General features: G+C 44.8%; 1 protein-coding gene across 5 annotated transcripts in view; it reads left to right on the forward strand.

Annotated features, from left to right (window-relative positions):
• Positions 1 to 26,129, forward strand: part of LOC121540447 (ribonucleoprotein PTB-binding 2) — an 80,072-nt gene that overhangs the window by 11,871 nt on the left and 42,072 nt on the right. For 4 of the 5 annotated variants that reach the window (XM_041849319.2, XM_045207735.1, XM_041849321.2 and 1 more), the window contains exons 2-3: positions 14,212 to 14,278; positions 25,263 to 25,732. In XM_041849319.2, coding sequence (XP_041705253.2) covers positions 14,212 to 14,278; positions 25,263 to 25,732 — 537 coding nt within the window. Of the gene's footprint in view, positions 1 to 14,209; positions 14,279 to 25,262; positions 25,733 to 26,129 lie in introns of those variants that run through there. The other variant, XM_045207736.1, reaches the window with a different exon arrangement.

A 26,129-nucleotide genomic window follows, 5' to 3' on the forward strand; every position in this document is an offset into this window, starting at 1 on the left:
TACTTATGTAGCACAAACCATTTAATTATGTTATCTAATATCTATGTACATTTGAAGTGGCTGTTATGAGTTGTAGCTTCAATGCACTTAGAAAGAATTGCAAGGTACTAACATATCATTATAGCTTTGCCTTTGAAAGCCCATTGTAACCTCTGTGGCTGGGTTAGCTTTTATCTGTGAGGTTTTGCTGGTGCCAGCTCTCTGTATATCTCAGTCAGTGTGGTGGTTTTGCTGGTGCCATGATGTGTGACGTGCCTCTGCCATGCTGCTGAGGCGGCAATGTGCCGATGTGCCCCCACCTGATTCCTGAGCTCCAGGGACACACAGAGACGGGGGGAGAGATCAGATGAGGTGACCGGAAAACGAGCCCAGGTATGAACCATGCCTTTAGAGAGAGAAGAGAGAGAGATTAAGAGGAGATAGTGTTTAGACCCCTGAGAGGATAAAGGAGAGGACAGAGCGATAGAGGGAGAGAGGAGGAGAGTGTTAGAAAGGGAGTGAGAGAGAAGAAGTCATAGAGAGGGAGAGAGTGAGATCTGATTGAGTGTACATCAGCTTGTTCTTGTTCTCTCTGGGCTTCGTGGGTACTGTAACACTGCATGAAAATTTCATCAGATAGACGAGTAGCAGAGGAGAAGAGGGGGATGAGGAGGAGGAGAGGAAACAAGGTTGTTAAACCCTCATCGATGCCGCAGTGGAGCAAGCCTGTTAGACCAGCCTACGAGATGTCCTATGAAGTGAGACTATTCAGCCTTGTGTGTGTGTGTGATCCATGATGTGCTATTGTGAGCCACCTGTCAGACACTCCATAGAGGAAGTCACCAGGGACAGTACAGGGAACAGGAGGTCAGAGTTGAATATGGGGACACACTCAGTCGTGGCACAGTCATGTTTCCACATACAGTGGAAGTAATACCTATGTTATCATATGGTAAGAAAGTCCCGCCTACTTCCTGGATCATGTCCCACACGGTTTTTTGAATGGCCTTCAAGATTATATTATCAAATTCATGAAAACACGGTCATTTAAGATATATGTCAAATTATATACACTACCGGTCAAAAGCTTTAGAACACCTAGTCATTCAAGGGTTTTTCTTTATTTTTCTTATTTTCTACATTGTAGAAAAATAGTGTAGACATCAAAACCATGAAATAACAGATATGGAATCATGTAGTAACCAAAAAAGTGTTAAACAAATATCTTTTGTATTTGAGATTCTTCAAATAGCCACCCTTTGCCTTGATGACAGCTTTGCACACTCTTGGCATTCTCTCAACCAGCTTCACCTGGAATGCTTTCCCAACAGTCTTGAAGGAGTTCCCACATATGCTGAGCACTTGTTGGCTGCTTTTCCTTCACTCTGCGGTCCGACTCATCCCAAACCATCTCAATTTGGTTGAGGTCGGGGGATTGTGGAGGCCAGGTCATCTGATGCAGCACTCCATCACTCTCCTTCTTGGTAAAATAGCCCTTACACAGCCTGGAGGTGTGTTTCGTCATTGTCCTGTTGAAAAACAAATGATAGTCCCACTAAGCCCAAACCAGATGGGATGGCGTATCGCTGCAGAATGCTGTGGTAGCCAAGCTGGTTAAGTGTGCCTTGAATTCTAAATAAATCACAGACAGTGTCACCAGCAAAGCACCACCACACCATAACACCTCCTCCTCCATGCTTTACGGTGGGAACTACACACGCAGAGATCATCCGTTCACCCACACCGCATCTCACAAAGACACGGCGGTTGGAACCAAAAATCTCTAATTTGGACTCCAGACCAAAGGACAAATTTCCACCGGTCTAATGTCCATTGCTCGTGTTTCTTGGCCCAAGCAAGTCTCTTCTTCTTATTGGTGTCCTTTAGTAGTGGTTTCTTCGCAGCAATTCGACCATGAAGGCCTGATTCACACGGTCTCCTCTGAACAGTTGATGTTAAGATGTGTCTGATACTTGAACTCTGTGAAGCATTTATTTGGGCTGCAATTTATGAAGCTGATAACTCTAATGAACTTATCCTCTGCAGCAGAGGTAACTCTGGGTCTTCCATTCCTGTGGCGGTCCTCATGAGAGCCAGATTCATCATAGCGCATGATGGTTTTTGCGACTGCACTTGAAGAAACGTTCAAAGTTCTTGAAATGTTCCATATTGACTGACCTTCATGTCTTAAAGTAATGCTGGACTGTCGTTTCTCTTTGCTTATTTGAGCTGTTCTTTCCATAATATGGACTTGGTCTTTTACCAAATAAGGTATCTTCCGTATACCCCCCCCACCTTGTCACAACACAACTGATTGGCTCAAACGCATTAAGAAGGAAATAAATTCCACAAATTAACTTTTAAGAAGGCACACCTGTTAATTGAAAAGCATTCCAGGTGACTATCTCATGAAGCTGGTTGAGAGAATGCCAATGCAAAGCTGTCATCAAGGCAAAGGGAGGCCATTTGAAGAATCTCAAATATACAATATATTTCGATTTGTTTAACACTTTTTTGGTTGCTACATGATTCCATATCTGTTATTTCATAGTTTTGTGTCTTCATTCGGAAATTATTCAGACCTCTTGACTATTCCAGAATTTGTTACGTTACAGCCTTATTCTAAAATGGATTTAAAAAATAATAATCTCATCAATCTACACACAATACCCCATAATGACAAAGGAAAAACAGGTTTAATTTTTTGTGCAAATGTATTAAATATCAAAAACAGAAATACCTTATTTACATAAGTATTCAGACCCTTTGCTATGAGACTCGAAATTGAGCTCTGGTGCATCCTGTTTCCATTAATCATCCTTGAGATGTTTCCTACAACTTGATTGGAGTCCACCTGTGGTAAATTCAATTGATTGGACATGATTTGAAAAGGCACACACCTGTCTATATAAGGTCCCACAGTTGACAGTGCATGTCAGAGCAAAAACCAAGCCATGAGGTCGAAGGAATTGTCCGTAGAGCTCAGAGATGATTGTGTCGAGGCACAGATCTGGGGAAGGGTACCAAAACATGTCTGCAGCATTAAAGGTTCCTAAGAACACAGTGGCCTCCATCATTCTTAAATGGAAGAAATTTGGAACCACTAAGACTCCTCCTAGAGCTTGCCGCCTGGCCAAACTGAGCAATCGGGGGAGAAGGGCCTTGGTCAGGGAGGTGACTAAGAACCTGATGGGTGGCAGGTAGCTTAGTGGTTAAGAGCGTTGTGCCAGTAACCGAAAGGTCGCTGGTTCTAATCCCTGAGCCGACTAGGTGAAAAATCTGTCGATGTGCTCTTGAGCAAGGCACTTAACCCTAATTGCTCCTGTAAGTCGCTCTGGATAAGAGCGTCTGCTAAATGACATAAAATAAAATAAAATAAATAGACACTCTGACAGAGTTCCCCTGTGGACATGGGAGAAACTTCCAGAAGGACAACCATGTCTGCAGCACTACACCAATCATGCCTTTATTGTAGAGTGGTCAGACAGAAGTAAATCCTCAGTAAAAGGCACATGACAGCCCGCTTGGAGTTTGCCAAAAGGCACCTAAAGACTCTCACACCATGAGAAACAAGATTGTCTGGTCTGATGAAACCAAGATTTAACTCTTTGGCCTGAATGCCAAGAGTCACGTCTGGAGGAAACATGGCACCATCCCTACAGTGACTCATGGTGGTGGCAGCATCATGCTGTGGGGATGTTTTTCAGCGGAAGGGACTGGGAGACTAGTCAGGATCAAGGGAAAGATGAACGGAGCAAAGTACAGAGAGATCCTTGATGAAAACCTGCTCCAGAGCGCTCAGGACCTCAGACTGGGCGAAGGTTCACCTTTCAACAGGACAACAACCATAAGCACACAGCCAAGGCAACGCAGGAGTGGCTTCAGGACAAGTCTCTGAATGTCCTTGAGTGGCCCGGACTTGAACCCGATCGAACATCTCTGGAGAGACCTGAAAATAGCTGTGCAGCGATGCTCCCCATCCAACCTGACAGAGCTTGAGAGGATCTGCAGAGAAGAATGGGAGACATTTCCCAAATACAGGTGTGCCAAGCTTGTAGCGTCATACCCAAGAAGACTGGAGGCTGTAATCACTGCCAAAGGTGCTTCAACAAAGTGCTGAGTAAAGGATCTGAATACTTATGTAAATGTGATATTTCAGTTTACATTTTTTTATTCATTTGCAAAAATCTCCAAAAACCTGTCTCTGCTTTGTTATTATGGGGTATTGTGTGTAAATTGATGAGAAAAAAACGAAAAAAACAATTTCATCCATTTTAGAATAAGGCTGTAACGTAACAAAATGTGGAAAAAGTCAAGGGGTCTGAATACTTTCCGAATGCACTGTATAATCTTGAAAGCCATTCAAAAACAGCGTGGGACATGATCCATGATTTAGTGGGACTTTCATACTGTATCTAGGTAATCATATACTTGAATTTTTTTTATATATTTTTTTTTATTTTACCTTTATTTAACTAGGCAAGTCAGTTAAGAACAAATTCTTATTTACAATGATGGCCTACGCCGCCCTATGGGACTCCCAATCACGGCCGGTTGTGATACAGCCTGGAATCGAACCAGGGAGTCTGTAGTGACGCCTCAAGCACTGAGATGCAGTGCCTTAGACCACTGCGCCACTCGGGAATGAATGGGTCAAGGGCATGAAGAGCTCCCATACTAGGTGCCAGCAGCCATTCAGTGTTCTATGCTGACCCTCTAGTATCTACCCAGAGCTTAAACTCACAGGCTGGCTGGCTGTTTGTTGCAGATGCACTCCCGCTCAGCCCCTCTCTCTGTCCCTCTCTCTGTCCCTCTCTCCGTCTCTCTCTCTGTCTCTCTCTCTGTCTCTCTCTCTGTCTCTATCTCTGTCCCTCGCTCTGTCCCTCTCTGTCTCTCTCTCTCAATTCAATTCAATAGACTTTATTGACATGGCAAGTTAAATTACTTACATTGTCAAAGTATACATATAACCAAAATGGTGGGACCAACAGCAATAATAGTAGTAGTGGAAATGGGATTACCATTAACAGCAACTACAACAATATTAATGAGAATAACAATACATTAAAGCAATAGTAGTCGACCAGTTTCAACATGACTGAGAAGACACATGACATGGTATGAAAGCCAAAACAAAATAGGAAATATTATTGACATTACATAACACTTTTCACTGGCTGTCCCTCAGGTTGTGGCAGGAGGACACATAGTTGGCTGGCAAAATTGCACATTTTGGCTTTTCACCCAATAAATATTTGATTTTTTCTTCCTATTTTATAGTTTCAAATTCTTTGTACTGAATGATAATTTTGGGAAAGAAAGATTATCTTAGGTCTGAATATTTGTCACAGTGTAATAGGAAATGCAGCTCTGTCTCTACCTCTCCCCGGGGGCAGAGTGAGCACAGCCTGTCCTCTCTGGGCAGCCAGGTTTGCCTGTGACGACCGGTCTCTATAGCCAGACTGTGCTCACTGAGTCTGTACCTAGTCATTGTTTTCCTCAGTTTTCTATCAGTCATGGTAGTCAGATAGTCTGCCACCATGTACTGTCTGTTTAGAGCCAAACAGCATTGAAGTTTACTTTGATTTTTTGTGGTATCTTTCCAATAGGTGATATATTTATATTTTTGCTTTGTGATGATTTGGTTGGGCCAGATTTTCTGAGTGCTGTCCTGAGGCTCTATGAGGTTGGTTTTGGTTAGTGAACTGAGCCTCAGAACCAGCTGGCTGAGGGGACTCTTCTCTTGTTTCATCTCTTGACATAGTAGAGCTGTGTGATGGAATGTTTTGGGGTCACTTGTTTTTAGATGGTTGTAAAATTTGATGGCTCTTTTTTCTATTCGAATAAGGAGGGTATTGGCCCAATTCTGCTCTACATGCGTTATTTTGAGTTTTTCTTTGCACTTGCAATACAGTCTTGCAAAACTCTGCAGTATTTCAATTGGATGTTTGCCCCATTTGGTAAATTCAGTATTAGAGAGCGGACCCCAAACTTTGCTGCCATACAGAGCAATTGGTTCTATAACTGATTGGAAAATGTTTAGCCAGATTCTAATTGGAATTTCGATTTTAATATTCCTTTTAATGGCATAGAATGCTCTTCTTACTTTGTCTCTCAGCTCATTCACAGCCATCTGAAAGCTACCCGTGTTGCTGATATTTAGTCCTAGATACGTGTAATTTTTGGTGTGTTCTAATAGAACTGTGTTCAAATAGAATTTATATTTGTCATCCTGATTTCCGGATCTTTTTTGGAATATCATTATATTTGTTTTCTTTTTAGATTAACGGTCAGGGCGCAGGTCTGTCAGAACCTGTGCAGATTTTCTAGATGCTGCTGTAACCCCTCCTTAGTGGGAGACAGTAGCACCAGGTCATCTGCGTACAGCAGACACTTGATTTCAGTGTTGTGTAGGGTGAGACCAGGTGCTGCTGATTCTTCTACTGTTTTTGCCAATTCATTAATGTAGATGTTAAATAGTGTTGGACTTATTGGGCAACCCTGTTTCACTCCACATCCCTGAGAGAAGAAGTATGTTTGCTTGTTGCCGATTTTAACCGCACATTTGTTTTTAGTGTACATTGATTTAATAACATCATATGTTTTCCCTCCAATACCACTTTCTATTAGTTTGTAAAAAAGACCTTCGTGCCAAATTGAATCAAATGCTTTCTTGAAGTCTACAAAACACAAGTAGATTTTGCCTTTGTTTTGGTTTACTTGTTTGTCAATTAGAGTGTGGAGGGTGTAAATGTGGTCTGTTGTACGATATTTTTTTACAAATCCAATCTGGCTTCTGCTTAGGACGTTGTGTTCATCAAGGAAGTGATGTAGTCTGCTGTTTATGATACTGCAGAGAATTTTCCCCAAGTTACTGTTAACGCAAATTCCTCTGTAATTATTTGGGTCAAATTTGTCTCCATTTTTATAAATTGGTGTGGTTCCAAATATCGGGGAAAATAGCTGCAGTTAGGATAATGTTGAAGAGTTTGAGTATAGCCAATTTTAATTTGTGGTCTGTATATTTGATCATTTCATTTAAAATACCATCAGCACCACAGGCCTTTTTGGGTTGGAGAGTGCAAAGTTAATAGTCCAATAATTCTTGTTCTGTAATTGGGGTATCCACATGATTCTGATAGTCTTTGACTGCAGATTCAAGGATTTGTAATTGTTCTTGTATATCTTGTTGTTCTGGGCTTTTTGTTATATTGCTGTAGAGGTTTGCAAAGTGATTTCTCCACATATCCCCATTTTGGATAGCCAAATCCTCATTATGAGGTTTGTTTAATTTATTCAAATTCTCCCAGAAGTGGTTTGATTCTATGGATTCCTCAATTACATCCAGCTGATTTCTAATGTGCTGTTCTTTTTTTGTTCTTAGGGTGTGTTTGTATTGCTTCAGTGTTTCCCCATGTTGAAGGCGTATATTTTTGTTGTCTGGGACTTTTGATTACATATATTTCTCAATTACTTTCTTAGAGTTTTGCAATCATTATCAAACCATTTTTCATTATCTATTATTTTTGGTTTGCTCTTATGTTTCTTTAGATTAGCCAAGGAGGCTAATTTGTCAAATATAAAGTTTATGTTTCAAACGGCCAAATTTACACCTTCATTGCTGTAGGAGAATGTTAAGGCTAAAATGTTGTCCAGGAGAGATTGTATTTTTTGGCTACTAATTGCTTTTTGGTAGATTTCTGTACTGTTTGCACTCCATCTATAGGCCTGTTTAGTACCATGTAATTTATTGGGCCGTGATGCTTCATGGTTGGGTTCTGCTGTTCTCAGATACACTGTGATTTTACTGTGGTCTGAGAGAGGTGTTAGTGGGCTGACTGTGAAGGCTCTGAGAGACTCTGGGTTGAGGTCGGTGATGAAGTAGTCTACAGTACTGCTGCCAAGGGATGAGCTGTAGGTGTACCTACCAAAAGAGTCCCCTCTTAGCCTACCATTAACTATGTAAAGACCCAGTGTTCGACAGAGCTTCAGGGGCTGTACTCCATTTTCGTTTTTCACTTTGTCATAGTTGTTTCTGGGGGGGTATGTGGGGAGGGAAAGGTTGTTGCTTCCCGGTAGGTGTTTGTCCCCATGACTGTTAATAGTGTCTAGTTCTTCTGCTGTTCTAGCATTCAGGTCTCCACAGACCAGAACATTGCCTTGGGCCTGAAAGTGACTAATCTCCCCCTCTAGAATGGAGAAACTCTCTTCATTGAAGTAGGGTGAATCTGAGGGGGGAATGTATGTAGCACAGAGGAAGACGTTTTTATCTGTTAAGATAGCCTCCTTATTGATTTTAAGCCAGATAAATAATTATCCTGTTTTGATCAATTCGATGGAATTAGTTAGTTCAGATTTATACCATATTAGCATTCCCCCTGTCTCTGCCCTGTGTGATTCCTTTTAATTTGGTGGATGGTACGATTATCTCCCTATAACCTAGTGGACAGCCAGTGGAAACATCACCTCTGCTGTTTCCTGTAGTACTACAATATCAACATCATCAGTTTCTTTAAGGAAGTCTGGGTTTCTGCTCTTTAGCCCAAAAGCAGAGGACTTCAATCCTTGTAAATTCCAACATGCAACGTAAAAAGATTTCATAACTGTTTTTTCTTTACCTTCAAAATGAAATAAACACTCACAATCCAACAAGAACTATTAAAATAAGATTTTTCAATTAACGTAAACTCTTATTATGCAAATGTGATTTGTTTATCATTTAAGATAGTATTTGTGTCATGCCACTTGGCTGGATGTAGTGTGAGGATGGTGGAGTTCTTGTGCTCATCTTACCATGACCCTCGGCCTATCACACAGCATAGTAGATTCAGCATTTGTTTGATGTCACTCATTTCGTTGGTGGGAGCTGGGCCAGTTGCTCCTCTCACAGCTTGTGCATAGCTCTGCCTGCCGGGCTGTGGCTCCTCCAGGTGTGGGTCTGCGGTGGGGGGGAGGGGGGTGTTAGGCCTCGTCTGGGTGGGTCTGAAGCTGGGCTGGGGTGGTCTGTGCTGCGCTGGCTGTGGTGGGCATTGAGGTTGGTGGTGCTGTGGTCGTGGCTGTGGGGTCCAGGGTGTTGGTCCGGGGTGTTGTCTCGGTGATCTCGGGGGGGTGGAGATTGCTCTGCTGTTCCTGGGTGGAGAGGTCAGGATGCGGTTTAAAGCGACGTCTTTGAGATTCTTAGCAAGGATGGGGACTGTCTCCCTGTACAGGTGAACATGGTCATAGAGACAGTCCAGATCGAGGGTGGGATGGTGGGCCAGGTGTACATTGGGTCGCAGGGCACAGTCCCGGGAGAGGCTGGCGTTTATTATTTGGATTGTGGCAGGGTGGAAGTCCTTCCTCTGTAGAAGGGTTGACACCACGATCCTTGAGTTGGGGAATATTGCGGAGGCCTTTCTCAATCACTCCCGTAGTGAAGTCGCCACCCTCTCCTGCTGAGCACGCAGGTCGTTGCTTCCGGTGTGTATGATTATGTGGCTTGGCGACCCGAGTTGGGCCTTATCAAGCAGCGCCATGGCACTCTGCGTTGTTGGGCACCACACCTTTCTCGTTTTGTGTCTAGGAAAAAGTTTATTCTCCTGAACAAACTTCCCATATGAGTCCATCAACAGGACAATCTCAGCCAGTGTTTCTTCTGGACTGGAGGGGGTAGAGTTGGGGTTGGTGGGTGTTGGAGCTAGGGTGTGGCTGGTCTGTGCCAGTGCCGCTGTCAGTGGGAGACTGTTCTGGGGGCTGGGGGAGGCATGCAGCCGGCAGGGCTGGGGAGGCCTGGCTGGTTGAGGTGGGCTCCTCTGCTGTGTGAGGGCAGGTTATAGAGTGGTGATCTAGCAGCTCCTGCAGCCTGTCCTCTGTTCTCTTTCTCTCCTGCAGCTCCTCTCTTAGTGTGGTCAGCTCGTTATTACTGCTCTGCCTGTCTTTTTGGAGCTCTCTCACCTCCTTTGTTAGATCAGCCAGCTCGCTCTTGAGTCCGTCTCTCTCTCTTGCTGAACTTCTTTCAGCTGTGTTGCAAGGCTGCTGTCCTGCTCTGTCCGCACCTTGGTTAGGAGCTCCCCTAAGGTGTGGATGTCTGGTTGCTGTTTGCTCACACTCACCCTGAGCAGGTTCGTCTGTCTCTTTTGACTTTCAGCTTCCACCCATTACAGATTCCCTCTTTCTTTATGGATGGGTAGTGAGAGCAGACTGCTGAGCGCCATGCATTTGGCTGGTCAGTGAGAAAGCTTCCAGTTGAGGCTTGCATCTACTACAAGACCATAGTGCTTGCCTACGGAGCTGTGAGGGGAACGGCACCTCCTTACCTTCAGGCTCTGATCAGACCCTACTGCCAAATGAGGCCACTACGTTCATCCACCTCTGGCCTGCTAGCTCCCCTACATCTACGGAAGCACAGTTCCCGCTCAGCCCAGTCAAAGCTATTCGCTGCTTTGGCACCCCAATGGTGGAACAAGCTCCCCCACGACGCCAGGACAGCGGAGTCACTGACCACCTTCCGGAGTCACTTGAAACCCTACCTCTTTAAGGAATACCTGGAATAGTATATAGTAATCCTTCTACCCCCTCCCCCTCCCCCAAGCCCCCATAAAAAAAAAAAAAGTGGTTGTCCCACTGACTATCATAAGTTGAATGCACCAAGTTGTAAGTCGCTCTGGATAAGAGCGTCTGCTAAATGATGTAAATGTACATGTAAAAATCACCGTTTTTTTAAAGGTCTGTGAAAAGGGTTTCTGGCCTCCCCTTTAGTAGTTTCTGTTTAAAAGCTTTCCTCGTTGTGTAATTTATGGCCTCTGGGGGGTAGAGAATGGACGCTGAGGGGGAGTGGGGACATGGTGCCTGTGGACTCTGCTACTACTGCTGCTGCTGCTCTGTTCTGCTGCACTGTTGCCATGGCAACCAGTTTTGTTTGTCTGCTGCTGTTGCTAGCTAGCTCCTGTTTAGCTAAAAAACCAGCAAAAAGAGTGAAAAATCTTCACGCACAAAAACAGAAGATATGTTTAAAGTTAGAGTCCGTGCTTCTTTTTGATTTACTCACTCAGTTTGGTGTAGTTGTATTAACTCCCCTTGCTAGGTTTGTTCTAGCTCAATTTTCTGGCTGGCTTGTTAGCCTGCTGGCTAGGTTTTTGTTGTGTAGCTTGCTAGCAAGAGTCAAAACGTCTTAATTTGAGGCGCAAAGTTACTTTTTTTTTCTATTCTGATTTAATAAAGTTGTTGTTCATCACTTTTTGTCTTGAATTCTTTTTAGATTCGAGTGTTTATCTCATTCTAAAAACAAAAAATACGGAAATAAATCAGGAGCTCATGTTGAGCATGACCTCTCTCTCTTCCTTCTCACTGACACACATGGTCAGTCTCTCAGACAGGATAGACTTTTACCCCAAATCCTCTCAGGCCACTGTCGTGTGTTTGTAAACGATCTGATTAAGCTTATGTGACTGGGGAGTAGGTGCGTGTGTGTGTGTGTGTGTGCGTGTGTGTGTGTGTGTGTGCGTGTGTGTGTGCGTGTGGGTGAGTGTGTGTGTGTGTGTGTGTGTGTGTGTGTGTGTGTGCGCGTGCGTGCGTGTGTCTGGTGCATTAAGAGCTGAGGTGTAAATCAATGATTGTCACTCCCTGTGCAAATCTATTAGCCCTAGCTAAGGGAATCTGTTCTGCTCTGGTCACCTCACCTGCCTGCCTGCAAGGTCTGCCTGGCCTGTACTGGAGGTGTGTCCCAAATTGCACCTATATGGGCCCTGGTCAAAAGTAGTGCACTATAGAGGGAATAGGGTGCCATTTGGGACGCATCCTTGGTATGGGCCACAGCCTGCCCAGACCACCGCTAAAATTATTTCTAGGCCGATTACATTTTAATGACTGGGATTGTGCGTAGGAGAGACAGCAAGTCCTGATGTACAGTATGCCTTAATCCATATCTCTGATTATTGTGTCCGGGAAGGGCTTTCTACTCATTTAAGACCCATTATCGTCTGTGGACAGAGACGCATTAGAAGGAGAGATGGATGGAGGGGGAGAGAGAGAGAGAGAGAGAGAGAGAGAGAGAGAGAGAGAGGCTCTCTGTGTTGTGTTGTGTACACAGTATATCTCTCTCTGAGTGGAGATGAGTTTAGACAGCTCCCCTCCGTGCCTCGTATGGTAGAGTGAATTAGAGATCTGCCATTTGGGACGCATTCAGATATCTTTCTCTCTCAGTAAGAGAAACAGACAGCATACGTACGTATACCGCTGTTTCCTGTTAACTGAGTTAAGTTCTCCCTGTACTGTTTAACCTTTTACTGCAGTGGGCTAAATCAGGGTCACACAGAGTGTTTTTATTGGTAGTCTTAAACAAATCTACGTTGAAACAAAAGTATACACCTCACACACATGGTTATGGGCTTAAAAAAGAATACACCTGTACCATGTCAGATATAGAGTTGAAATGTATTACATTTTGGTTTTGCATCCCAATATTACACTTTATATACACTATATTTTTATGTCTCTGTGTCCACTATGAAGAAAGTCAGAGGTAGTTTCATGAGCCAATGTTAGCACAATGACTGGAAGTCTATGGGTATCCGCTAGCATGCTAGCAATTTCCTTCAAACCGCACGCAGAGACATACAAATTGTATCCACGAGTTCATCTGACTGTGGGGAAGTAGATAAAGGGTCTCATTGCCAAAATCCTGAAGTATCCCGTTAATGTCAGACCACTGCCAGCACAGCAGGACACATCTAGGAGTCACAACCAAGCAGAGACACACACCGCAGGGACTGGAGTGGGTGGTTGGTGGACTGATGCTTTGGGACCAACTGGCTTTGCTCAAAATGTCACCACCTTTAGATGTAGAAACGCCATGAACACTCATCACAGCACACAGTGTAGAAATAGAGGAGCACAGAACAGCACGGCATGGTCTGACACAGCATGCATGTTTAAAGCGTCTAAAGTGGTCTAAACTGTCTCAGCGGGTGTGGAGCTTCAGAGTGGCTTAATGGAGGTTTGTCAGCAGGCTAGTTCGGCCTCGCTGCCTTTACCCATCTCCGATCTGTGAGCACAAGAGACATACAAGTTTGAGGAAATACAACAGCTCTGTTTAATCTCACCCCAGACATACAAACACAGTGAAGCGCACAGCAGTGAGCGGTGTGTGCTTGGGCTTAAAAGGAGAGAGAGAATGGGAGAGAAAGAGGGAGGGAAGAAGGGAGAGGGGGAGAGAGAAGAGCAACGGGCTGCTGTGCTGGCTGTACAGCTCTCCCTCTTTCCTCCCCCTCTCTCTCTCTTTTCTCTCTCTCTTCCTCTCTCTCTGGGATGTGAATCAGATAGTCATCTATCTACCTACGGGACACGTTGCTCTGCTCTCTCTGTACAGTACCCTGGGATGAAGGAGCAGTGGAGAGAGAGTGGGCTTGTTGAAGTGCTTTGATTTCCTCTTACATCCCATAAGAGCTGCTCTGTTTTTAGCTACGAGTGACCCTACGTGGGTGTGTGTGGCCTTCCGCGATAAGAGGATGACTCGTAGCGTGGGTATGTGTGTGTGTGTTGGGGCGGAGAGGGTAGCGTTGAGCGAAACGGAACGGAGAGGTGAAACAACACACGACTCTCTCTGATTTTTTTATATACAGCCCATCTCCTGCCTGCCTGCATTCTGCTCGGCACCTCCCCAGGCCATGTTTTTAACTAAGTCATGTTTACAGTTCCCCAGAGACCAGCCATACATCTTCTCTCAGGCAGCATGCAGGCACCACTACCCCCACGGTTCATGTGGAAGTTTACAGTAACCACTGCACTTTGACCTCTGCCCTCACCTCTGTCAGATAATGTATGGGTTGGTGGGTAGTATGCTTTGACTGTAAGTCGCTCTGGATAGGAGCCTCTGCTAAATGACTTAAATATAACCATTTTAAATGTGTGGGTGGAAGGGTGTCTGATTTAGTGTCTTAATATTCTGATTCATATGTTTTGGGGATGTATCTCCCCTGTGAGTGTAAACTACGTGTTCTCGATAAAGAGCCCAAAAAGCTATTCAACTTGAGGATATGTTTGATCTAATTCCCCAATACAAGAGAATGATTATAATAGGGAAACCTTCCATCAAAGACTTCTAAAAGTATTTCTGAGGGGGAAAAGTGTCCCATCGGAACACCGCGACGTTAGTGTGTTCCGTTGTTCCAAAGGATCCTGCTTTTCCCCATGTTTAAACTCTCCTCTCTCTGTTTCTACACCTCCCCCCCTCTCTCTCTCTCTCTCTCTCTGAAGGAGGTCCATGAGATTCTGAGAGAGTACGAGCTCAAGTACTGCTTTGTGGACCGCAACAAAGGGACAGGTAAACCAAACCACGTCTACAAACCATCAACATCCTTTTCAGTTCACAGAACAACCCCACCATGTCTGTCCAGTCCACTTTCCTTTCCTGGGAAGTCAAGTTAAAGGGGATACCTATATTTAGAGTAGCGCGAGAGGGAGAGCCAAACACCTGAAATCGAATACCTTTTGAAATGCGGATCTCCAAACAGCTGTGATAGCAGAGGGCAACATGTCAGGGGTTAAAGGTGTTTAATGGCTCATGAGAGCTTAATGTGAAATGGCCTTATCCACTATGTGTATGTGTGTGTTTGTGTGTGTTGAGAAACGTCCTTATCCACGGCTCACGTCACACTGTTAATTATTCCAACAGACCGCTGTGTCAAGGTAGGATGGGTCCTGAAGTAGCAGTAGAAGTATATAAAGGACGTCAGACTGTCATTTCTTTTTCCACACTGTAATTATTGTTTTAAATGCGGATCCCTTTGTGATATTTTGACAGCTCCATTTTCCTTCTCTCTCTCTCTCTCTCGCTCTCTCTCTACTCTCTTTCGCTCTCTCTCTTGCTCTCTTTCTCTCTCTCTTCCTCTCTACTCTCTCTCTTTCGCTCTCTCTTTCTCTCTCTCTCTTTCTCTCAAATCAATAGATTTCCACGCTTTAAATAGCTTCGCTCATTTTAGAGAAGGTAGCTAGTTGCAGAACTTGATGCGTCAGTGTTAGTGGAATTCTAATGATTGCCGTTTTGAATTAAAAGATGTAGACAGAACTATTTTTAATCAAATGTCAATTGAAAGTGGCAGAACTTCAGAGAGATTATCAGTCAGAGGATGAGAGAGAGAGAGAGAGAGTGTGTGAGAGAGAGAGAGAGAGAGAGAGAGAGAGAGAGAGAGAGAGAGAGAGAGAGAGGTGAGAGAGAGAGAGTGTGAGAGAGAGAGAGAGAGAGAGAGAGAGAGAGAGAGAGAGAGAGAGAGAGAGAGAGAGAGAGAGAGAGTGTGAGAGAGAGAGAGAGAGAGAGAGAGAGAGAGAGAGAGAGAGAGAGAGAGAGAGAGAGAGAGAGAGAGAGAGAGAGAGAGAGAGAGAGAGAGAGAGAGAGAGAGAGAGAGAGAGAGAGAGAGCTGTCTATCTTGAGGTATTCATGTTTTAATACCATATCACAGCAGCACAGTAGTGTTATCTCTGAGGCCAGGACCAGTATTGTCAAGATCAGTAATCTTTAACTTCAGACACAGCGAGTCGATCACAGCTCCCCCAGAAAGGATCTGATAGCATTTTAACTCTGTCATCTATCTTTGTCTATCACAGAGAGAATCTCTGAGTAGTGTGTGTGTTCTGGTGTTCCAGAATAGCTGACTGAGCAGTAGGCTCACCACAACGTGTTAACCCCATGCCTGATTAGCAGGTGTTACACTGTAACCTTCCCCCTGTCAATCACCATCTCCCCAACCAGCAACACCCAGCAACCCCTCTCGCCCCTCCCCAGACCACACTGTGGGCAATCTTGGATCACCCCTTGTAACTTTACCCCCCTCCCCAACCTTCTCGCGAGCCCTCTCCCCCCTCCCGAGGTAGCACTGTCCAATGGGAGAATCTTGTGTCCTGTTGACCATTCTCTGCCTGTTCCCACCTCCCTCACCACTATGTGGTCTCTAGGCTGTGGGATGTGTGAGTGAGTGCTGAGGAGGGGTCTTATGTCTCTGTGCCATGTGGGGGTCTTATATGTCCCTCTACATTGTGGAGAATTCCCTAGTTAGAGGTGTAGTGGGTTGAATGTGAGCACCATGATCCATCTCTCTAACCACTCAACCTCCCCAGGCTTGTCACCTCACAGACCCCCAGCTCCGGTGTCAGGACAGGGTCCCGCTTGGAAAAACAGTGCTCTCTCCAAGGCACCAACTCATAGAAATGCACAAGTGCAGAGTTTGAAATGGAGAGAGAGAGAAAGATTATAGACAACAATAAAGAAGGGATAGGAGAAATAAAGGGAAAGGTGAGAGGGAGTGAAATTTGAAATAAAAAGAGGGAGAAAAGTCTCTGTGTGTGTGATTGTATGTACGTGTATGTGTGTGTGTACATGTTTCTGTGTTCGTGCTACACTACCGGTCCAAAGTTTTAGAACACCTACTCATTCAAGGGTTTTTCTTTATTTTTTACTATTTTCTACATTGTAGTATAATAGTGAAGACATCAGAAATATGAAATAACACATATGGAATCATGTAGTAAAATATATTTTAAATTTGAGATTTTTCAAATTGCCACCCTTTGCCTTGATGACAGCTTTGCACACTCTTGGCATTCTCTCAACCAGCTTCTGAACCTAGTTTGATCCCTGCCTTAAACACTGATTCACCGGCCTCACCCCCCCAGCTGAAACACCGGCCTCCCCCCCGTTTCACCTCCCACCCATGAACCCTTAGTCAACCTTGCTACGCTGTCTCGCAGTCTCCCTTCCCCCTTAGAACCCCTTTCTCCCACTCTCACACACACACACTCAAACTCTCCCCCATCCTCCCTAACTTCCTCAGCACAGTACCAAAGACCACAGGGCCATAAATGGACTCAAACCATTGTAAATCACCAGATAACGAGTGTACATTACTCACCATTCATCTCGTGCCTTGTGTGTGTGTACAAACACTGTGTACGCTTAATGCTGAATTAGCTGAACAGCATGTTTCGTTTGGATATAATATCTATCATTGTACGTATGGGGTGTAAATTTCATCTTCCCTTTGGGGAAATGTAGATACAGTTTTTATGTGCTTTTATTGGGCCATGGTTTTAATTGGTGTGAAACACTAGCTTCGCTTCCAATGGCACCCAATTCCCTATTTAGTGCACTACTTTTGACCAGGTCCCATATAGGGCTCTGGTCAAAAGTAGGGCACTATAAAGGAAATAGGGTGCCGTTTGGGATGCGGACACTGTCGTATAATATATTCCCTGTGCTGATTGTGGGATGCAGATGGCTTGGTTTGCCCTGAAACATGGGCTACCCAATAGGGAGGGTTTTCTGGGTGAAATAAGTGGTATGTTTTGGAGAATTCCTGGGAATGAGAATTGTGCAATGATTCCTTTGGGAAAAAAAACAACAGAGTGAATTCAAAGGAGTCTCACATCGTGTTTTGCAGCCTGTCTCTCTTGCCTGGAGGAGGCTAGCGACAGTATGGGTGACAGAGAGTGGACTAGCATGTGTATGTGAGGGTTTATAAGGTTCCCAACCCCCTGCCCATTACCAATAATTGAGACGTATGTCTGTTCCATCTGTAACATCAGATCCGTCCCCATATAGACATTTCAGTTCATTTAGGGGCTTCTTGTGCTTATTAGAGCTTACGTGTGCAAGTCTGTGTGTGTCTGTCTGACTGTGTCCCTCTCTCTTTCTGTGAGGATTTGCTCCAGGACGTTGCTCAGAAGTTGGTTGTCTCTTTAGGTAATGAGGGGTAGTTCTCGCTCCTCGTCACCTGTGTAAACTTTACTCTGCCTTCGCTTCAGTGCACTCACTGTGCAAATTAAAGTGATGCGCCGCTGCGAGGACTCCTTATGACTACCTCATTAAAGAGTGTGATGGAGGTGATTTAACAGTTAGCATCTGTCATTACCTGGCCTCCCAGCCCAATCCCATCCCTGGGAATTTCCAAGCCAGCCATAGAGCTTCCATAGAGCGCCCCGGAGCGGAATTCGGAATTCCAAAGGTATGCGTGGTGTTCCGGAACTGTCCGCTGGGATGACAATGGAAGGGGTCAGCAGGGGAATCCTGGCCACATAATGGGCCTTTTGTGTGAGCCGTACTGTCCCCATAATGAAGACACTGCACTCTTAGAAAAAGGGTTCTTCAGTTGTCCCCATAGGATAACTCTTTTTTGGTTCCAGGTAAAACACTTTTTAGTTCCAGGTAGAACTCTTTTGGGTTTCATGTAGAACCTCTGTGGAAAGGATGTCTTATGGCAGTGGCACCAACCTTTTCTGAGTCAAGATCACTTTCGCAGTTAAAAGCTGAGATCTACCGCTCAGATTAACCTAATAAAAATAGTTCTGTTGGAATGAGGTTTGTGCAGTAGGCCTAATACATTATCACAGCATATTGGCTATATGTCTGGCCTACCAATATTGTCCATAATATATTTCAAAACTCAAGCTTTGATAACAAAATAGATCAGTTGGTGCAGCGCTTGCGAGGCACAGGTGAGCATAAATTGAAATTATTTGTAAATGATTTGCTTTTTTTTTTTACTGGATTGATGGTACCTGCATCTGATTGTCATGGTGCTTTCAAGACAACAGGGAACTCTGAAAAAACAAGGTCAAAATATGACACCGGTGAACTTCAGGACGGAACGTCGGAGCTCTACACTCTTAGAAAAAGGGTTCCAAAAGGGTTCTTCGGCTGTCCCCATAAGAGAACCCTTTTTGGTTCCAGGTAGAACCCTTCTTGGTTCCAGGTAGGACACTTTTGGGTTCCATCTAGAACACTCTGTTGGAAGGGTTCTACCTGGAACCAAAAAGGGTTCTTCAAAGGGTTATCCTATGGGGTCAGCCAAAGAACCCTTTTAGGTTCTAGATAGCTAAAGATACTCAAGTTATCACTGCACCTGTACACAGCCTATCTATAATTAGCCCACCCAACTACCTCATCCCCATATTGTTGTTTATTTTGCTCATTTGCACCCCAGTATCTCTATTTGCACATCATCTTCTGCACATCTATCACTCCAGTGTTAATACTAAATTGTAATTATTTTGCACTATGGCCTATTTATTGCCTTACCTCCATAACTTGCTACATTTGCACACACTGTATATATATTTTCTGTTGTATTTTTGACAGTACGTTTTGTTTACCCCATATGTAACTCTGTGTTGTTGTTTTTATCGCACTGCTTTGCTTTATCTTGGCCAGGTCGCAGTTGTAAATGAGAAACTGTTCTCAACTGGCTTACCTGGTTAAATAAAGGTGAAATAAAAATTAATAAAAATAAATAAAGTTTCAGAGTTAGATGACCGTTCAAAACTATTTTTCCCAGTCAGATCTCTTTTTTTTCTCACGTTCCCAGTTGTCTTGAACACACTGAAGTCAGAAGTTGGAGATTACCCAGTTGTTTTGAACACGGCATTAGTCTGAGCGGAGGGAGAGAGCAGCAGAGGGTCTGCCTCTCACGGTCCATGCTCTCTCCTTCATTTCCTCCGGTGAGACTGACCAGAGAGGGGGGACACCGTCTTCCACCTGATGGCGAAACTCGATGTGCACCGCATCCGCCTCAGGCACAAGTTCATGTTGTTCCTATGACCAGAGAAATCGAAAACTCCTCGATATTAAAATAGACAATACCCAAATAGACAATTTTTTGTTATTAGCGTTATTATTATTGTATAATGCGAACAATCCATTATGGGTCTACTTGTCTATGACTCAGTTCTAACTGACAATACAACTTGAGACCTCTCGGCCCTGTAGTTACCTCTGAGGACGACTGCAGGCAGATCTCTCTTTCTCTCTCTCTCTCAATCAATCAATCAATCAATCAATCAATCAATCAATCACTCATTCGCTCTCTCTTTCTCAGTCTCTCTCTCTTTCTCACGTTCTCCTTCTCTTTCTCACTCTCTCTCCATCTCTCCCCTTTCTCTCTCGCTCTCTCTCTCCATCTCTCCCCTTTCTCTCTCTCTCTCTCTCTCTCTCTCTCTCTCTCTCTCTCTCTCTCTCTCTCTCTCTCTCTCTCTCTCTCTCTCTCTCTCTCTCTCTCTCTCTCTCTCTCTCTCTCTCTCTCTACCCCCCCTCTCAATCCATCGTCATCTGTCCATCTGTGTGCTGTGTGACTCAGTATCTGTAAATGAGAGCAGCAGCCCACATGCCAGGCCATGTGTGTTATGTGATTGATATCGCCAGGATAGCTAGCTAGATGTTCCCTGTTAAGTCCCTGTTACTGAACCTGGACACACACACACACACACACACACTGCGCTGACCCTCTGCAGTGGGTTGTCAAAACCAACAGGCCTGAAACTCACAAAGAACCCAACACCAAATTGTTGTGTGCTGCTTACCTTCCATACAGGCAATATTTTATCCTTGAGGGCAGCTGTACTGTGCATGGGACTCATATGAATCATCATTATATCAGATATAGTTCTGAATCCTGTTTATATCACTAGCACAGATAATAGTTAAGTTTCATTCAATGTTCTGAACCCGTGTTTGGATAGTCTTATTTTAGATAGCACTTCCCTTCAGAGAGTTTCTCCCTTCAGGGATAATAATAATAAGTAATTTAGCAGATGCTTTTATCCAAAGCGACTTACAGTCATGTGTGCATACATTTTTACGTATGGGTGGTCCCGGGGATCGAACCCACTACCCTGGCGTTACAGGCGCCATGCTCTACCAATTGAGCTACAGAGGACCACAATCTGACCATACACTACGTCTGTGTCCCAAATGGCACCCTATTCCCGACATAGTGAAAAGTAGTGCACTGTATAAGGAAAAGGGTGCCATTTGGGACGGACCCTATCAATCGTATTTTTTTGTTGTTAAGTTTAGTTAATTTTATCATTTTAAAACAAGGTACTCATACAAAAGGATGCACTTAATTAAGAATCATTGAGGATAAGCTTACGACTTATTTCCATTGTGGTCGTCAATACCAGCAGGTCTACATTGAGATTCATGTGTTTTCCATTCCACTTAGTCCCTTATCAGTTCTGACCAATGTAGCATCAACAGTTCACGGTCACCCTGGCCTTAGCTGTGGGTTTCCCATCACTGACCTTAACACTGTTGACAATCTAAATTAGAGAGCAGGTGGCTATATGTGTCCTCTCTACTTCTCTAGAGTGTGTATTCATCATGTTATCGTGGCTAACAGACCATATAGACAGGGCTAGTTTCAGTCTCTACAGAAAGGAGATGGAAGCCATGTGTGTTGTGGTGGGAGAGTGATATTTTCAGGTTGTGGTGGCGTGGGTGTTAGACTTAATGGCGTGGTTCAGAGGTCTATTGGGGGACTTATGGTAAAGATTTAGTCTGCGGAACACACAGGGAGAGAGAGAGAGAGAGACAGAAAGAGAAAGAGAGATGGAAATTATGTGTGGGTTTCTGGGAGGGAGAGAGTGAGAGATTGAGAGTGGTGTGGAATAGGGGTGGTGGGAGAGAGGGATGCAGTGACTGAGAGATGGAGGGGTAGGGAACAGTACGAGTGATGGGGTATCGAGCAAGGGATGGAATGGAATGGTTTTGGAAGAGAGGGATGGTGTGATTTAAGGGGAGATGGATGGAATGATTGCAGGGGAGAGATAAAGTAGTTGAGCGAAAGCGGGATGGGAGTGATGGAAAGACAGAGGGGTGGGAAATGGGTGAGAGAGAGAGAGAGAGAGAGAGAGAGAGAGAGAGAGAGAGAGAGAGAGAGAGAGAGAGAGAGAGAGAGAGAGAGAGAGAGAGAGAGAGAGAGAGAGAGAGAGAGAGAGAGAGAGAGAGAGAATAGGTGGGAGAGAAAAGAGGTTCCACTCACTGTGTGCATTAGCACTGGGCGGTGTGTTGGTCCACTTGAGCTTGAACAAGTCTTCCATCCCCCACCCTGCGTGGGAAGGTAACCCACTCCCTGGCCACTCATGGTGGGGGGCTGGGGGCTAGAGAGCCTGGTTCTGGGGGGCTGAAGAGGCTAGAGCTGGGGGGAGCAGCAGTAAGTGATGGAGTTGAGTGGAGAGTGTGGGTGGGTGGTTCGTATGCAGAAGACAAAAGACCAGGGTGCCTGATAAGAGTCATGCAAATTGAAGTGCTGCTCTGATGATCAGTTTGAGATAATAGTGAAATGTGTTCACACTCTCGCTCTCTGTTAGCTGTCAGGTAGGGAGAGAAAGAAATCTCAGGGCTACGGTATTGGGGAGAAAACATTATTGTTGCTATGAAAGAGTTATACTTGAGTTGACCTTGTTGTGTTGACACGTGTCTGTTGCGTCTGTGTGTGTTTATATCCAGATTGTGTGTGTGTGTTTGCAGAGAGACAGAAGAACCCTGGCTTTGCCTATTGTGATTTGCTCCTTAATTGACATGCTGAAAGTCAGAAGATAGGGCCTAGTTTGGGCTTTCAACGGCAACCAAATGGTGTATGCTACAGGCTAAAGGTCTATCTTTCTAGCTGTGCCTTGCCTGTTGAAATGTGTTACCATCTGTTGGGTGCATGCAGAACAAGCATGGCCATAGTGTAGGAACAGAGAAGGTGTCATCTACGGTATGGCATTGACAGGAGCATAGTAGGTGAACTAAACCCAGTGTTCTACACAATAAACTGCATGTGATTTAGCCATCATAGACTTAGCTGTCCTCCTTAGTGCCTAATCTCCTGTGTTTTTAATTAGCTACTTCCCAAGGAACATGGCATGTAGAATTGTAGGCTTTGAGATGATTCCACAAAGATTCCTTATTTCTTTCTCCCCTTGCCATACGACACGCTCCTTATAGAAATAAAAATACAGAACAATCGCCACCCCATAATTAAGAGCCTCTTTGTGTTTTGGAGAGAAACGTTTGCCTGAAAATCTGTCAGCAGGCTCTGGAGTGCCTCTGCCTTATAAGATTATTATGTAAGCTATTTAGAAGATGTTGAGCAGCGTTGTTCCATTTAGTAAGTCCCCGTTCCTTGGAGTAGAGAGAGAGAGAGAGAGAGAGAGAGAGAGAGAGAGAGAGAGAGAGAGAGAGAGAGAGAGAGAGAGAGAGAGAGAGAGAGAGAGAGAGAGAGAGAGAGAGAGAGAGAGAGAGAGAGAGAGACAGAAGAAGACACAGAAAGAGAGAGAGAGACAGGGAGACACAGAAAGAGAGAGAGACAGGGAGACACAGAAAGAGAGAGAGACAGAGAAACACAGAAAGAGAGACACAGAAAGCTTTAGAAGGAAGACATCATTTAGTAGGCCTAAGACATCATACAGTGTTATGTTACTGTACTCACCGCGGTATAACCAGATTACTGTCTCAGCTCAGAGAAATAGATCCATCATGCAGTTTGAGTATTAGAACGTTGAGTTAATTGATTTGCTGGGCGGGATGGCGTGCATGAATGCTTTAATGGAATGTGAAGTGGTGCACATGGAGCTGTGAGTTCTAGAAGCCGGTGGGACGTGGGAGAGTGGTCCTCTCTGGTGTCGTCTGATAGAACAATCCTGACATCACATTAGTGCTCTGGGTTCAGCTCCACAGTTACATCAGTTGTCAGGCGCCAGTGGGATCACTGCTAAACTGAGCCAGTGTCTCTCGAATCATTAGTCATAACTCTACAGTACACACATCCCTCTCCCTCCCTCGCACTCAACAGACACACACAGGCAAAGACACACACACACACAAACACACACAGTCAAACACACACACACACACAGACACCTCTCTCAGACTCACCTGTGTAATAATGTATCAGCAACATTCTCTGAGCACTGGAAGTGCGTTAGGATACACAAACTCTGCTCGCGTTTAAGTGATGTCGACTGGGAGAGAATAATAGCAATAAAATACTTATATACACTACCGGTCAAAAGTTTTAGAACACCTACTCATTCAAGGGTTTGTCTTTATTTTTTACTATTTTCTACATTGTAGAATAATAGTGAAGACATCTAAACTATGAAATAACACATATGGAATCATGTAGTAACCAAAAAAGTGTTAAACAAATCAAAATACATTTTACATTTGAGATTCTTCAAATTGAGAATGCCAAGAGTGTGCAAAGCTGTCATCAAGGCAAAGGGTGGCTATTTGAAGAATCTCAACTATAACATATATTTTGATTAGTTTAACACTTTTTTGGCTACTACATGATTCCATATGTGTTATTTCATAGTTTTGATGTCTTCACTATTATTCTACAATGTAGAGAATAGTAAAAATTAAGAAAATCCATTGAATGAGTAGGTGTTCTAAAACTTTTCACCAGCAGTGTATAGATATTAGTTCACTCAGTAAATAGTCAACACAGATCAACACGGACCTACCACAGGCACTAAATGGTTAACACAGTTAACAGTCAGTTATGAAGAAGACGGCCAGCAATCGCAAAATAAGTTGAATTTCGATATTCTTTTAAAACTAGCAATCACATGGACGTGTTTCGGACAGCCAGTCAGTCAGTTAGACAGATGCTGCTACAGTGGGCTCAGGCTCAAAGTTTGCTCGGCTGAGGGGTATTTTGGCAACGCTACACATTCCATATCAATTCATTACCGGCTCATTTCACGGCCCATGAATCACTGCGTTGGCATTTTGGGGGGACTGGGGGGCTGTGTTGGGGGGGGTGTTCAGTTTTGATTAAGCCTGTTTATTGGACTGTAATGTTGTAAACACCTATCCTGTTATTGTGATCTATCATGCTGTTCTGTTCTGTCACTGTGTGTTTAGAAGCAGGATAAATATGTGTGTGTCAGTGAGTGGATTCTTTCCAGGCTGCTCCCAGCTAATGTGGGTCTTTCTCTCTGTGTATCTCTGTGTTTCTCTGGGTGTGTATGTTTCTGTACCCCTCTCTTTCCCATTCTCTGTCTCTATGCATGTTTCCCTGTGTGTGTGTGTGTGTGTGTGTGTGTGTGTGTGTGTGTGTGTGTTTGTGTGTGAATGTGTCTATTGTTCTCTCTGTCTGTGTGTTTGTGTTTCTCCTTGTCTTTGTGTGTCCCTGTCCCTGTCTCCCTGTCGGTGTCCCCGTACATGTCTTTATGTATCTCTGTCCATTTCCCTGTCTCTTTGTATTCCTGTCTCCCTGTCTCTGTGTATCTCTGTCCATTTCCCTGTCTCTGTGTATTCCTGTCTCCCTGTCTCTGTGTATCTATGTCCATTTCCCTGTCTCTGTGTATTCCTGTCTCCCTGTCTCTGTGTATCTCTGTCCATTTCCCTGTCTCTGTGTATTCCTGTCTCCCTGTCTCTGTGTATCTCTGTCCATTTCCCTGTCTCTGTGTATTCCTGTCTCCCTGTCTCTGTGTATCTCTGTCCATTTCCCTGTCTCTGTGCGTCCCTATCCGTGTCCCTCCAGCGTTTGTGACCCTGCTGAACGGTGACCAGGCTCAGGATGCCATCCACTCCCTCCACCAGAGCAACATGCGTGGCCGGGACATCACGGTGCAGCTCCAGCCCACAGACTCCTTGCTCTGCCTCACCAACCTGCCCCACACCTTCACCGCCCAGCAGCTGGAGGACCTGGTCCGCGCCTACGGAAACATCGAGCGCTGCTTCCTGGTCTACAGCGAGCTCACCGGACACTCCAAGGGCTACGGCTTCGTGGAGTACATGAAGAAGGACTCAGCGTCGCGGGCGCGGTCGGAGCTGCTGGGGCGACCTCAGGGGGACCGTGCGGTCATGGTCCAGTGGACAGACGTGAACCAGCTGACTGACGGTCACCACCTCCACTCTAAGTGCCTCTGTGTGGACCGGCTGCCCCAGGAGTATGAGACGGAGGAGCTGACCCTGCTGTTCTCAGACCGCTACAAGCCTGTCTTCTGCCAGGTGAGTCCGAGGCAGAGTACTTATTTGTGATGCTTTCAAGTTCAACACCTCAACGGCCCCAATGCTGTGCGAATGGGGGGTTGCCGGGGTGAGGCCTGGTTACCGTGACACCAGCGTGACTCGTCTTTCCCTGCCTGCCAGCTCTTCCTAACAGAGCATCTCCACGTTCAACTCCTCCCCTCCTCTTCCCCATCCCTTCATCCTTCCTTCTCCTCCACCCCTACGTCCCTCCATCCCCCTCTAACTCTCCACTCCCTCCCACACAGAAAACAATACGCCTACGTCATCAAAGTCCCATGATGGTTTGTGGGTGTTTGACTCATGTTTCCTAGCTGTTGCAGAGCCAGCAGGCTTTAACCTACGGTTCAGCATTGTGAGTGTGTGTGTGCACGTGTGT

Source organism: Coregonus clupeaformis, chromosome 26 (genome assembly GCF_020615455.1).
Source record: "Coregonus clupeaformis isolate EN_2021a chromosome 26, ASM2061545v1, whole genome shotgun sequence".
NCBI lineage: Eukaryota > Metazoa > Chordata > Actinopteri > Salmoniformes > Salmonidae > Coregonus > Coregonus clupeaformis.